The sequence below is a fragment of the Vicugna pacos genome, chromosome 3, assembly GCF_048564905.1.
Source record: "Vicugna pacos chromosome 3, VicPac4, whole genome shotgun sequence".
Lineage (NCBI taxonomy): Eukaryota > Metazoa > Chordata > Mammalia > Artiodactyla > Camelidae > Vicugna > Vicugna pacos.
This window is the reverse complement of record NC_132989.1, coordinates 24589151-24604501: the sequence shown is the minus strand read 5'-3', so window position 1 is coordinate 24604501 and position 15351 is coordinate 24589151. Positions and strand designations below refer to the sequence as shown.

The following is a 15351-nucleotide window of genomic DNA, read 5'->3' as shown; positions in this document are numbered from 1 at the left end:
TCTTGCTATAGGTATTATAATGACTGTCTTTGTGCAATGACTGTTATTAGCCTTTCATTGAATTGATTTCTTGAGTTAAATTCCTAGTATGGGAGTCCTAGAGCCAAGGTGTAGATACTTCAATGGTTCTTACTAAGTAAGTCCATATTTACCCTCCTCACTCATCATCTTTTCCAGTCTAATGGAGAAGTTACTGTATGCAGTTTCAGTTTAAAAAGTACAAAACTGTGATTAAAATCCATTGGAGGGAAGCAAACAAAGAGTTCCACCAATGGAAGATAAAAGCCTCAAGCTCATGGATATATGGATCCAGAGACTTGAAGGGAACTGGCTGTGACTCTGAAGTCAGCAATAAGTAGAAATTCAGAAGAGACATGTCAAATGGGCATTTTTGCCACAATCTCCCTTCTGTGACCCAAGTCTCATCTTCTCTGTACCAATACACATCAGAACAGAAACAATTTCCTTCTCAGGGGAGTACTATGAAGTAATTAAATCAGACTAGCTTGCCACACATTTCACTGCAGAGTTTACAAGCAAACACAGTATGATCCTCCTACTACTGACATACCTACACCTGTTATCAGATGCTGTCACTTCTAGGAGTTAGATTCCCTATCTCCCTAAGGGAATTATTTATGGCACCTATGTCAACAACTGCCTTCACTTAGATCATTTTTAAAAAATCTAACAAGGCAGTCCTTTTTAGAAACTTGCTTACAAAGGATTTACATGATGACACTGAGTCTCCACATGCTTAAAACTGCTAGAAACTGCTCTAAAACTACTAGAAGCTGCAACAATGAAAAGACCTAGAGCTTTTGGAAAAATGAAAGGAATTAACAAAGCAGAGACTGCTCAGAAGAGATCTCCACCAGTCACAGAGCTGGCTGACCAATGTGATTGCTTTTCCAAACTGCACCTTCTACCCACAACCTGATGTTTTCCAATTAATTTGGTTACATTAACAACAAACAAACAAACAAACAAACAAACAAACAAACAAAAAGAGTTAGCTATTTTAGGAGTTCCCAAGACCAACACCGGGTTCAGAGATGAGCTAAAAAGAACTCACAGAACTCAGCACTGCTAAGTGTTGTACTCACTGCTAAAGTTTATGACATGACAGCCACATAGCAAAGATACACAGTGGGATCATTTGGGGAAAAGACACAAGCAGAGTCTGGAGGAATCCAAGTGTAGGCCTCTTTATGCTCTCTCCCTACCATGAAGGGTCACACAGAATACACTTGTGTATGATGTTTCTGCCCAAAGACTCAAGGTTTATAGGTACCCACTGCCTCGCACATATCAAAATTCCAGACTCCCAGAAGGAAGAAGGTGGTTAGCATAAATCATATTGTTTGCACAGTCTAGACACACTGAACCACCCCTATGAGTTAGGGAACAGTGGGAACCTTCTCTAAATCCGAGTGCCCAGACAAGGACCAACCTTGCAAGGAGGCCCCTGTGAAGACAGCACATGACAATTAAAGAATGACTGACCAAAAAGAATAATCTCTCTCTCAAAAAAAGCATAGGCATATAGAGACTGTGGGTTTTTTACACCTTAATTCAAGTTGTTCTTATTGCTTTTCTTATAAACCCTTACCGAAACCAACTATACCAAAGGAATAGGAATTTTGTCCTAAGAAAGAGAAAATCACAGAGAACCTTTTAAAATTCAAGGCAGATATGACACTCCTTGGCCAAAACCCTGAAATGGTTCACCATTCAAACAGTAAAAGCCAAACCCCTTACAACAGTTTGCAAAGCCCCACGTGATTTGGCCCCTTTCTGATGTGATCAGCAATCCCTTTGCTCCTCTTCCCTCAGCTCCAGCCACCTTGAACAACTTACTTTTCCTCCAAAAGTCCCAGCACAATCCTGCCTCAGGGATTTTGCTCTTCTCCTAAACCGCTAAGTTGCTCACTCCCACATTTCCCTCAAGTCTTTGTTCAGATGTCACATTCTCAGAGAAACCTACCCATCCCACCCTGATTTAAACTGCATTATCTTCACAAACATCCTGCCCTGCAGCACTCCCCTCTCCTTACCCTAATTTTCTCATGCCACTCTTCATCTTCTAACACACCCTGTCGTTTATCATGTTTCTGTCTGTCCCTCCCCACTAAAATATAAGCTCTATTGAGGGCAAGGATTTTTCTATCTTGTTCATGGCTTTATTTCTGGCTGAATCTTCAAGAAGAAGGGTCATAAATTTAACCTGTCATAGTAGGAAACAGAGACCCTGAATTTCAAACCATATGGGAAAACTCATGACAGGCGGAGAGAGTAGCTTAGCGCAATTAGCTAGGTCTTCTCCAAGTTTGGTGGTGTCTGGGAGATCAAGTCATTAGAAAATGTGGAAGGGATTAAATTTTTTTTCACTGAAGAGATGACAACAGATGGCATGTTCAAACAGGGTGATTGAAGAGTTTTAATAAAAGGAACTATTTACAAGGGTGTGGGCACAGTCAAGGAAGATCAACATGGTTTAGTGAACCATCTTGGGGCTAGGAAAAGGGAGCCTGCAGCAGAACTAGGAAGGCGTGGTTACCAGAAGCCAGAAAAGACCTAGAACTGTACGAGAGAGCCACTGGAACAGAACTGTAGCAGCTGATAACCTGACTGCTGAGTATGTGTACTTGGGGGACAGAGAGAACCAATACTGTGACCTCACCTTTCTCTCACTCTCCAGCTGTCTTGTTGGTTTCTCCCACTGTCCAGACCTAACATGAAGCCAGTGAAGAGAGTATGCAGTTCTTTAAGAATCAATCTCCCAAGAACAAAGAACAAGGAATAAAGGAGATTAGATCAGGAAGCGCTAAAAGAGAATATGCAGCACAGTAACCATTTTGCAAACTAATCTGCAAAAGACACAATGCTTCAGTGTGCTAACCAGCATCTTGAACTCACTATGTTCAAACCTTTCTTCTAAATCTCCTCTTCCCATTTCTGGTGGCATCACCAATCTCCAAATCACACTATAGTTCTGATTCAACTGCTCCCTCCTCCGTACCCCCCACCCCCCACCATATCCAATCATTGCCAATTACACTTTCACAACTTTCCTCAAATTCCCTTTCAGTCTATTTCCAGCAATACCTCTGTTTATGCTGTCATTTTCTTAACCTGGTTAACATCGGTTGCCTTAGCAGCCTTGCCACCTGAAGTATCACTAAAATGCTATCTATTTTACTCAGTGCTGATTAATCTTTCTAAATTAGTCTACCACTATTGTTGCTCAAAAACCTTCAGTGACTTCCATTGCCTGCCAGATAAAAGACTACTCAAATACTTCAGTAGTATGGTTGCAACTTTTCCCAATTTATTTCCCACAATTCTCCTTTACACTTCATAAAAATTAGCCACTTGTATTTGGAAGTTTCATTTGTAAATGAAATTTAGTGGAAAGAGTTTAACCACTGGAAGGAGTAAGACATGGATTCAACTCCCAACTCAATCATTTCACCAGATGGGTGGCCTTGGAAAGTTACTTAACCTTTCTGAGATGAGCTTCAGCTACCTTATCTGTGAAGCAAAGCAGATGGTTACTGAATGGAACCAATGAGAATATTTGTAAATATACTTAGTAAAATGTTCAGCACACCGTAGGCATACATTTCTGTATTATGCTCCGTATCTCTGCCTATTTGCACCTCTACCTGAAATTACATCTTTCTCTCCACACCTTCTCTACATGACCAATTTTTTTTAAAGTCAAATGCTATATCCTCCACAATGCTTGTCTTGATCTTTCTTCCTACCTGGAAGTTACTCTCCTCAACATTATGTATATGTTTCTTATAGTAACAAGTACTTCAACACTTACATAAAGCTAACAGTTCATATCTCACCTACTAGAGTTGAAGCAGCAGAGGTATAAAAGGGGTTCCCATATTCAAGGTCATCCAGCAAGTCAACGGCAAACCCTAGGTTAAAAACCAAATACGATACTAAGATTGCTCTACACAGATGCATGTCACTATTCTTTTCAAAACAAGTTATTCATTCACCTCATTAACTGTGAAAATACCTTGTGGTAATAAAGGATTGAAATAGAGGTATATATCTTTTGCTAGTCAGTCACACCTCTGTCAGAAGTCATAATATTAACATTACTATTATCAGAGTTAACAGCATGACCTTTACGTGTATTTTCACTAAATTTGTTCAACAATCCTGTGAGACAGGTATTACTTAGTAGTCTCTCTTTTTTAGAGACAAGGAAACTGAGGTTCAGGTCAGTTTGCTCAATTCATGAAGCAAGAAAGGGACAGTGTCAGGAACAGAACATAGTCTATCTGATACCAAAATTTATGTTCATAAGGACTACAAAATGTTAAATCAGATGCCTACTCTGAGGCAAATTAAATTTGCAACATAAGGATCAAAGAAAAAATGTACCCTACACATGGTATCCAAGTAACAAACAATCAATGAAGGAATGAAGCCTTAATTTTAACCACAGAATATACACTAAATGACATGGGGACTAACTCCAGTTTGTATGATGTGTACAATCTGAAATGGTGCCACAATGCTGAAAAGGATGCATGATTTCAAAAGAAGCAGTATTCCAACCAGAATGCAAGCTACTTGAAGACAGGAACTGTGTTTATCTCACTGCTGTGTATCTTCAGATCTGAGATATGCTTCACAGAAAGAAGGTAATCAATACCTGATGAAATGGATGGTAAACACTGGGAAATAAACATAGTTAAATGGTACAAGTTCACATCAGAGAATTATAGAGCAGGAAATGACGACAAACTCATTTTAGGTAGATTTTTCTTTTTTAAACAAACCATAGAGAGTTTGGCTCCTTTGATGGAGCCAAAGAAAATCTGCCTCAGTATAGATGGGAGCACACAGCTAAGAAAAGAATGCCTACTTCTTGAATCCTTTTCCTGTCTGAAGATTCAAATCATTCAGCTCCAAGTGCAAATTTTAAACGTAGGTGGAATAGTCAGTACATGAGAGACTCAGTTGCCCTTTTTAGCCTTCTTAGTTTGGGATTCCTTTTGTAAAAGCAGCTTTCAAGTATCTCCTTTTAATGATAAATGTTTTACCTGGTAGCAGTTAAAATTCTCATTTAGAGAGAATTTGAAGTTCACCCACAAGCAGATTCCAGACCAGATAATTTTCTCAGACCAGTTGTATGCCTCTCTAGAAAATGAGCAATAAACCCTATTTCCCAACTAAGATACTTCCACACACTATATTTAGTAGGAAACTAACTTTAAGCATCAAGAACACTCACGATGTGCCAAACTTAAATTCAATTTGAGGCTAATAATTCATGCCCACTTACTATTTTTCAAACTAACCCCACGTCCCTAAAAATTATGTAACTATTAACTTTATTTTTAAAATGAAACTTAGGGTACATATAAGCTTTCAATTATAGAAAATTGATTTTCCTCAGAAACTGATTTAATTACTGCAAAAGTTATTTCCTAGTAGGATTATATTTTAAAGTCATCTAAAAAGTCAAAATATAGGGAAGACATATTACAGGAAGAAAATGGAAGAACAGTGAGCATACTGCTAACTGTGGCTTAATAAAGTAGGTCTCCAAAATATGAATTATATCCCTTATGGAAATATTCATTAATATATAATGAATATCACTTCCCACTTAAGATCTCAACTGATTTGTATTTCTGTCACTTAGTACTTTAAAGTCATACCACCCTTAAGCTGATTTTGCTATTAATACTTAGTGAAACTCACACGAGTCATAAAATAATGCAAAATAATGAAATAAAAATGGATGCTGTGCTTCTAAGGTCTCTGTGGGCTAGCAATCTATGAAAAACAAAAGAGCCCCATACATCATGCTTTGCATTTTGCATAATCTGTGGAATGCCCTTTGCCATCTCACCCACCTAATCCAAATGTCTTCTTTAATATTTTTCTTAACCACACAAAGTTATCACTCCTGCTCATACGTATCTGACTAAAACGCCCACATTCCTATCATGATGATTTGTTTAAATCTCCACTACTCAAAAACTATGGTTACCTTTGAACAAGGGCTGATCCTTCTTTACTATTTAGGCAAGCCATGCCCAACAAATCTTTGTTGAATGAACTTTAGTGTAAGGGTTCCTCTGGAAAATTGTTACTGCATAATCACCAAATTATGACTAAAAAATAACAGTAACTAACTGGAAAGGATCTAATTCACATCACAAGAAAATGAAGTCCAAAGAAAATACGGTGACTTACTAAGGTTAAATACTAGTATCTGAATTCACGTTTCAAGTGGTAATTTAGATTTCTCATGTTGTCCACCTCTGATCCAGAGCAAACCCAGGATACCCTTTCCAGTCTGTTACTATCTCCACTTTCTCAAGAGCTTCTTGAGAACATATTTTAAAAGTCATTTAAAATTCAACTAAACGCAATTTCTGCAGTGAAAAACCTCTAGTAACACATAGCCAAAACATGGTGCTACAAGTTTTAGGTAGGATAAACCAAAAGAGCAATAAATGGCATATTTATTGCTTTAAAATAACCCCAGACCTCAATGTATAGTCCTTTCAGGATACAAAGGCATATTTTTCAATCAAGTCTTTCTCATAAAAAAATAATTCACACACAGAATTTGGGAAGAAAAATGGCAAAGTAAAATGTAAACGTTAAGACTATAGAATATCCAACAATTCCTTGTAGGACTCTAGCAGAAAACTATCTGGACACCACTGTAACCCATCATTTCAGTCAGATTCCTGTACTTTTTTTCCTCTTTGGTATATTGCAAATGGCAACATAAGCCCTGTAAAAGTAATTTTAAATTCTAAGCAGAAGAATGGAAACATGCTAATCAATAATGGTGCATCCATACTGTATTATACCACAGTTCTGAGATAGCTGTTATGTACAGATATGGGATACCTTTGAAGTTAAAATACATATATATCTACGTATATATAAAAATTAGATCTAATTTTTGTTCTTAAAAAAAGGTATATATATCATCCTGCAAATAAAAAGATCTAGATGTAGACAATGTAACTTACCTCTGGGCACTGGGAGAAAACAGAGGAGCAATATAATGGTCTTCATAGGCCATTATTTTACCGTGTATTATCTAGCTTTGACATTTTTCAGTAAAATGTTTTAGTTGAATTTACCCTAAGGCTGTAAAAGTTACCTATGAGTATAAAATCTTTCTCTGTATGAGAACTGAAAAATAACTTCTGATACTGCATTCTCATTATATAGCACATTTAACTCTGAGGTAGCCACCTCATCAACTAAGTGCGTATTTCATGAGCAAGAATATTATCTGCGATGATAATAATCGTTGCATTATTCATAACAAGAAGCTTCATGTCCATCAACAGAGGAATGTTCTATGCTATGTTTACAGCCATACCATAGAACATTACACAGGCATTAGGAAAGACGAGGGTCTGTCAATGATTTAAACTGCAAAACTATAATCCTACTTTTTAAAATTAATGTTAGCTACAAACAAAAAAGATCTAGCTGGACATACAGCTATCAACAAGATTATCCCTGAGAAGAGGGTTTGCTGATGTTGGTAGAATTTTTACTATGTTTAGTTTCACTTATTAAGCAGTTACTTAAATGCCTAATTCTACCAATTTTTAAAGACACCAGCCTCAAGATTGACAAAACATATTTTCTATTTCCTAGTAATAGTAGTATTTCCTGTGACTTGAAGTACAATCCAAATGTGCAATATTATAATTTTTAAAGTAACACAGTAGAAAGGAACTTCTTATTGAAAAAAAAAATCTTGCAGTATTTTCACTTTTAATAGAAACCATGAGATACAGGCACAGCAAAGTAACCTGCAGTAAGACACAAGAGGAAGAGGCATCATCCTTTCTGGTTTAGAAGCAATCTTTGTTAACTTGTTTCAGAAACAAAATAGAGCTTTCTGAAAAAGGGAATAGAAGGAACTCCTCCCAGTGACTGAAATCTTACACTGACTCAGTAAGTTGGTTCAAAATGGAAGAGACTTACCCTCTTCTACGTGCAAATGTTTGGGGGAAAGTCCTTACATTGTCTAGATGCAGTTTTGCTCAAATCAATCCAACATCCAAATGCCCAATTGCAATTAGCAAAGACACATACAAAATTTAATGCAAAATACAAATTCACAAATTTGAGAAAATTAAGCGCATTTAAAAGGTAAATAAGCCTACAAATCAAGTAACTGTCATTGCCATTTCTGGCCTTGAGCAAAATAATCCTAAATCTCAAATTCTCAAGTATCCTCCATTCTTTAACTTTGCCTAAAAACAAAAAATCATCGTGAGGATTTAAATATGAAATCTATGTTTCAAACCACTAAGTTATAGGAGGAATCAATCAGTATAACATTCTCACTTGATACTTATCACTATGAACATTAACCATTTGCAAGCTTTTTAAGATTAGAAATTATTATCAGTCTTTCAAATCACAACTAATGATTACCATTGACTTTATTGACTTTACACTAAAAACACTGTAGATGCAAAAGTTCTTCACAATAGGGAGACAAAAAAATAGGTTTTTATTTTGCTAATCTTACAAATTAGACTCAAGCATAGCGCAAAAAATTGTATTCAATACTGATTAGGTTCTATACCACCTCCTCCCATGAATTCTTAAATTAAATGTGAAGTAATGTTCAGATAGTCTCATAAGTGAAAAAAGGTCAAAACGTAAAAATAAATAAGTTCTACATGCCAAAAACGCTTGCATAAAAATTGACAAGAGGAATTCCAGAAAGACTACCACTATTTTTGCCTTCACTAAATACCAATCCAGATTACAGAAATTTGTAAAGGTAGATACATGACAATAAAGCAGTAATATACCATGAACAGAACACTTAAGTCACTTTTCTAATTAACAGGAAATTCTTTTACATAATTTAATTTTTTAAGTCATGTTGGAAATATAAAATGATCCCATTCAAGTTCTGAAAATCCTCCAAAAAGTGGACTATTCCAATTGAACCAGAAAAAATAAGTTTTTCCACTGAGTAAAAGGCAAGGTGAGCAGTAACTATAATAAAATTTTAAGCAAATCATTTTCTGTATCTGAGGTCCCTGCAAAAGCTGGACCAAACTACCAAAGAAACACAGTATGATGCATTTTGCTAAGAGTGAAAAATTTAAGCAAACTGTAAAAAACGTTTGAGAGCAAGATTTGACTATATGTTTACTTATTCAATGTGGCAAAAAACATCTATCCCAGTTGTCGTAGAGGTACTTAAGGTCAAGAATCAGCTATCTTTTGTCAAAGTGACTACTGAGCAGCCATATTTAACCCAGCAATCTTGACCTTTCTTCTATCTCTTGAAAATAGAACCGTGGTAATAAGGAAAAAAATTTTTGCAAGAATCAACTTTAATATACAGTGACAAGAACTAAGAGAAAAAGGGTCAGTATTTCTTTTACTTTAAAGCCCAATCATCTCCCTTAAGAAAGATTAATAGAGCTCTGGGCTTTCAACATCAAAATTCAAGTCATGTATTTTACCAGTAACATTACATCGTGTCTGTACTAGATTAATAGGTAGTCTGAACCCACCCACCAGGTTATACATACTCTCACTCAATCATGTAAAGAATTGAATTCTTTATTTGTGATATCCATAAACGCTGCTATTCTATATTTCTATCCAGGAAGGCAATTTTCTCCTATTATCATTTTGTTTTGCTTTTTATAAACAACAACTTGAATTCTATTGCAAGAAAGGGCTACAAATATACATTTGTTAATCAAGCAGAATACACAGATATTTTGCTTTACAACTTGCACCTAAGATTCCAGTACATGTAGCTGGTTCATTAGTTGTCATAGCAATTTGGGGCCTTTACCCAAGCTATGCATAGCAGTTTACATTTTCAAATCTCATGTATAAAGGGGAATTGTGATATGGACTGTTTAACTACATTCCTGTAAAGCCCATCTCAGTTACAAGTAAATGTATAACCAGCGTCTGCAGATTTGTGATGGCAAAACTTCTAAATCTGATGCAATTGTCCTAGACAAGTTTTTAAACAAATTGTTTTGCAGATATACTGCCATTCTGCCAGTAGATGGTGCTACAAAGGTTGGGGGGAGGATTTCCATGAGAACAACAGTTCAGCTATAGAAAAAAAAAATGTTTAAACCTGCTCTGAAAATACAAAAACGCATTTAGTCTGAGGGTAAAATATAACCCTTATTTGTAACCATTCAATATAGACAAACCAGTAAGAGGGCTGAAACTAGGCCATCTGAAAATTTTAAACAGTTTATATGAATGAAAACACATGCTTAACACAAACTATTTTTTAGAACTACACAGTACATACTTTTAAGTAAATTCTCATAGAAAGAGGTGACCAACCATGTCAAGATGGTAAGCAAAATCGCTTAGTACAGGAGATGGATGCACAGAAACTTTAAAGATTTTAAAAAGCCACATCCACCACTTCAAAGTTTTGTCTGTAAGGGATAAAATTCAACAAGTCACTAGCAGGGCAACAGCAAGAAAAAAAAAAAAAAACCCACAGGACCGTTTAAAAGTTTTTCTAAGTACACATCAAGAATTAAGGATTAACACGAAAAATTTTCAACTAATATCCCTTAAAATGGTATGGAATGGATCCTATAAAAAAAAGGTTAGACATTTACGGTCAAACACAATGATTTATTAAAAATAAAACGTAAAAATGATTTTTGTACATATGCTTCCAAATTTCGGGCATGGGATCCAAGTAATTTCATAGAAAATGCTGTAGCCAGGTATCAAGTCCTTACAACAAAGTAAACTACCCCCCACCCCAACCCCCGCCCAAGGTTTTGCTACAGAATCAGCAAGTTCACTCCCACCCCCCCAAAAAAACACAAATTAAAACAAGACATTTTGCTAGTATAAAAACGACCAAGGTCCAAGTAATAATAAAAAAATAGAGTCCATCAATGACTGTAACACAAAAATGTGTATGTGGGGCCAAGTCCATCTTCAGAGGGAGAGACAAGAGAGGTGGCAGGCAAACACGGCAACACCCCCAAGGGTGAGCAGCCTTAGAAGTGGCTCCCCCAAGGGCAAAATGGGGAAGGCGGTGGGAGGGGAAGGGGCTTAGGAGTCGACCCTAGTTGGGGGGTTGAAAAGGGCTACCCCTATAGCCACTCCCAGGCATCTTAAATTTCTTTTTAGAAGGAGCTACCTCCATAGCCACCCCCACCACCATAGCCGCCTCTGTAAGGTCCACTGTTACTGCGACCGCCCCAGCTGCTGCCTCCGCCGCCGCCGCCGCCGCCGCTCTTCATGGGCCCATAGGAGGACTGGTGCTGGCTGTAGCTGCCGAAGCCTCCGAAACCGTTACCGTAGTCGCTTCCACCGTAGGACGAGCCGCCTCCGCCACCTCCGTAGGCGTTGTAGCCGCCACCGCCACCGCCGCCGCCGTAACCACCGTAGCTGTTGTAACCGCCGCCGCCGCCTTTAGACAAGCCGTTCTGGTCACGACCACCGCCGCGACCCCGGCCGCCTCGGCCGCCCCGGGAGGACCGGGAGCCGCCTCCGCCTCCCCCGGAGTGGATATCCTCCTTGGGGACAGCCTTCTTCACCTCCACGCGATGGCCCTGGATCGGATGGAACTTGACGACGGCGGCCTTGTCTGCCGCGTCGTGATTCTGAAAATACACGAAGCCGAAGCCACGCTTCTTGCCCGACTGCTTGTCGGCAATAATCTCGGCCTTTTCTACGGTGCCAAACTGCGAGAAGTGCTCGATCAGGTCGCCCTCGGCCACGTCTCCCTTAAGGCCCCCGACAAAGAGCTTCTTCACCTTGGCGTGGGCACCGGGCCGCGCCGAATCCTCCCGGGACACCGCCCGCTTCAGCTCCACCGTGTTGCCGTCCACGGCATGGGGTGAGGCGGCCATGGCGGCATCGGCCTCCTCCACATTGGAGTAGGTCACGAAGCCGAAGCAACGGGAGCGCTTGGTCTGGGGGTTCACCACTACCACGCAGTCCGTCAGGGTCCCAAAGGCCTCAAAGTGGCCGCGCAGGCCCGACTCACTCGTCTGCACGTTGAGGCCACCGATGAACAGCTTACACAACTGGGAATTCTCCATCTCCACGGCCCGGGCCTTCCCCCCGCCCTGCGAGCTCCGAGGTTTCGCCGTCGCTGTTATCGTTGGCTAAGGCCTCTTCACAGCTTGGGCCCAGCCGTTGCTGGAGCCGCCCCCGCCGGTCACCGACGGGGAAGGGAAGAAGGGAAGGGAAGGGAAGGAGGAAAAGAGGAAGGGGGAGGGGAGGGGAGAGGTGCCGGCTAGAGGGCGAGCCGAGGAGACTGGAAGACAACCAAGGCCGCCGCTACCGCCACCGCCACCTCCGCTCCCCTATCTGGGCACCACACAAAGAGGCCGCTGAACGCGCGCGCACCCTCCCCGAGGCGTGCGTCACCGCCGACGTACGGCAGCCCAGGGCTATCCGCCAATCATCACCTCGCTCTCCTTAGTCCCGCCTACCGCGCTGCAGCGCGGGTCTCGGTCACGGGCTCCCCGCCCTCCGCGGTCTATTCAAGCCCTCGGCCTGCGCTGCTCCCGCCACTGACCCTACCGCCCGCTTTCACTCCTGGGGTCCCCAGTGTGCCCCGTCTAGGGGCTCTCCCTGCCCTTCGCGCACCTGTGCTATTCGTTTGCCCCCAGCCCCGCGGCTGTTCCCGATGATTTCTCCCCTCCCCTTGCCGTGTCCCCCTCGCCCAACTCCGCAGTGGCGTTCGCGCCAGCCCCTTGAGAGACATGTCAGTTCAGCCAATCACAACAATGCGCTCGCACCCACTTCCGTTTTCGGCAGCCGCCGGCCGAGCGCGCTCCCCGATGCGCGCTAGCCTCGGCGCCCCCTGTGTGCGGATCCTGCCTGCCACCCCCTCGCCTACTCCCGCCCTGGATTTGCCGCGCGGGGGGTGAGCGGGTGCGCGCTGGGGGCCGTTCCCAACGGATGCGGCCTGGGGCGCCACGCGCGGGCTTTTTGAAAACTCGTCTGTTGGGGTTCGGGGCCTGCATTTACCCGCCGCATTTCGGCCAGGCCGCTACACCTGGTGTCCTCGCCCCTCCCGTTCGCACAAAGATGGAAGGGAGAGGCCCGCTCTCAAAGGGCGGTTATTAACCGTTTATAGTGAGCCCGAGGCGCGATTAGACAAGCATCGGCACGTGGCCCTGCGCAAAAGCGAGCCCGAGGCCATGTGGAGGACAGCAGCGCACCCACTGTGCTTCAGACTTTACGGCCGAGGCGTGGTGCGAGACCCCCGCCGCCCTCGGCCGTCCATGAAGCCTTCCCGTGACGCCCCTCAGCCTCCCTTCACGCTCCGACAGCAGACATTTTCATTTTACCCCAGTATACACACCGTTTTATACACTTACGTTACTTATGCGTGCTTCTTTCCCAACTAAAACGTAAGCTTTTAAAAGGCGTTTTCGATTGAACTGGGAGCGCAAGCAGTTAAGCACGTGAACATTGTTTATCAGTATCACGCACCCCTGATAACTGCCATAGGGACTCAGGTGGGGATGCAAGAAATAATGGCTTCCATTCATTGAAACATTTGTGTGCCAAGCAAGACGTAAGAAGTGGGATACAAGGTATAAAACATAATGTAATCAAGAGCCCTAAAACCATGTGGTAAATTGAGACGAATTCCTCACTGTATACTGGAATGCAGTGTATTACGAATGATTTGTTAGAAATGATTTGTTAGAAAGCGGCACTGAATCAGAGTCAAAGGCTAGATAAAATTTATAAAGGACGTTTATCTAAACAAAATCTGGAAGAAACATACAAGCTACACAAGCTTCCAGGGGCAGTGAATGGATCAGCTTGACTGGTTTTCGACAGAATAATAAGATAGGTTGAGGGTTTTGATATTATGGAATGTCCTGAAATTCAGATTAAGGAGTCAATATCATTCCAAAGGCTTCGGGATTTGGGGACAAAAATAGACTGGCTCTGCCACCTGTTAACTGTGTGACTACTGAATTGTGTGACTGGACAAGTCACTTAACCTTTCTTAAATAAAGAAAATAAAAGTTTTATTATCTGAAAATCAGAACAATAAAACACCTACCCGGTGTGGTAAAAAATTAAATGAGATTCTGCATGTAAACACAGAGCACAGTGCCTTGCACATAGTAAGTGCTCAGTTTACCCAATAAATTATATACTGCATGCTGGGAATATAGCAGTAAACAACAGACAAAAATCTCTGCCTTCACATACCTTACAATCTTGTGAGGAGAAGCAGTTAATAAGAGTAGTATACAGCATGTGAGATAGGAATAAGAGCTACTGGAAAAATTAGAAGAATAATAGAAACTATCATCTTGTTATAAAACAAAATTCAGGTATGTCAGGATTTGCTAACTGATGATAAAGAATGAGGAAAATAAAAGCATTCTAGTGTTTGAAATCTGGAGGCCTAAGACTGCAGCATGATATAACTAGAAGATCTAAGAAAATTATTTAATTTTAGAGGGAGTAGGGAAGGTGATGAACATAGTTGTTAATGTTTAGGTGATAGTGGGATATTCATGGGATTCTGTTTTCTGGGATGCCCAAGACTATAGCTCAGATAAGAGATTAGATCTGAGGAAATATATTTTAGAGTCATCCAAATAAATGTAAAAACAGTAAAAGATGAATTTCTGAAAGAGATAACTTATTTTCCTATCCAAACTGTAAATCCTAAAGTAGCAGTTTGTTCCTACATTGTTTTAAAAACAATCTTCCACACTACCTTGTTGAGGATCCAATTCGTTTCATTTCTATTGACTAGGAAAGCTTCATAGAAACATATGTCTAGTATAAGCCTTACATAGAGAAGGGGGTTAGGATGATTGGAAACAACACAGCATATTTAAGAGACATTTAGAGAGCCAAGATAGATGCAAGTTAATTGGGATGTCCAATTCTTTTTGGAGATTAGATCAGTAAAGGTAGGGACAGTGAATAAGTAGTGTTAATATAAACACTTATATGATGCTGTCAGTTTCCTACCTCTCAGATCATTCAAGTAGAAACCTTTTTTTCTACTTTACCTTTTAGATCATTGCCTGAGTATCTTTCTTGGCTTTATGTTGCTTACAAGTATCTCACCCTTCCAAAACAAAAAAGTTTAAAAATATAACTGAAATTTAGACAACTTTTGATTTCCATCCCTTCTGCAAGGGATGGAAAATGGTTGCACAACTCATATAACTGCACATTAAAAGACTGTATTTTACTGTTTCTGAATATACCTAGAAAAAGAGAACAAGAGAAAAGGAAAAATAATGAGCTGAGGAAGAAAGGGGAAACTATGGCCAGCTATATTTTCAGAAAGCAGAA

The 15351-nt window shown here is 40.5% G+C and overlaps 2 protein-coding genes across 5 annotated transcripts in view; both read right to left on the bottom strand.

The window, feature by feature from the left end:
• KLHL3 (kelch like family member 3) overlaps positions 1-15351 on the bottom strand; it is a 231815-nt gene that overhangs the window by 119419 nt on the left and 97045 nt on the right. Inside the window, exon 1 of one of the 4 annotated variants that reach the window (XM_072956983.1) lies at positions 2684-2751. The exons of the other annotated variants lie outside the window; for them this stretch is intronic. Within the exon in view, the coding sequence (XP_072813084.1) occupies positions 2684-2739 (56 nt within the window). The 5' untranslated portion in view covers positions 2740-2751. Of the gene's footprint in view, positions 1-2683; positions 2752-15351 lie in introns of those variants that run through there. 4 annotated transcript variants of the gene reach the window in all.
• Positions 9600-12423, bottom strand: HNRNPA0 (heterogeneous nuclear ribonucleoprotein A0). The gene has a single exon (XM_006204606.4). It carries the CDS (start codon positions 12099-12101, stop codon positions 11181-11183), a length of 921 nt encoding a protein of 306 aa, XP_006204668.1. The 5' UTR covers positions 12102-12423; the 3' UTR covers positions 9600-11180.

Excerpts from the sequence above, each read along its gene's own strand:
- HNRNPA0 (XM_006204606.4), bottom strand. The coding sequence starts at position 12,101 with ATGGAGAATTCCCAGTTGTGTAAGCTGTTCATCGGTGGCCTCAACGTG.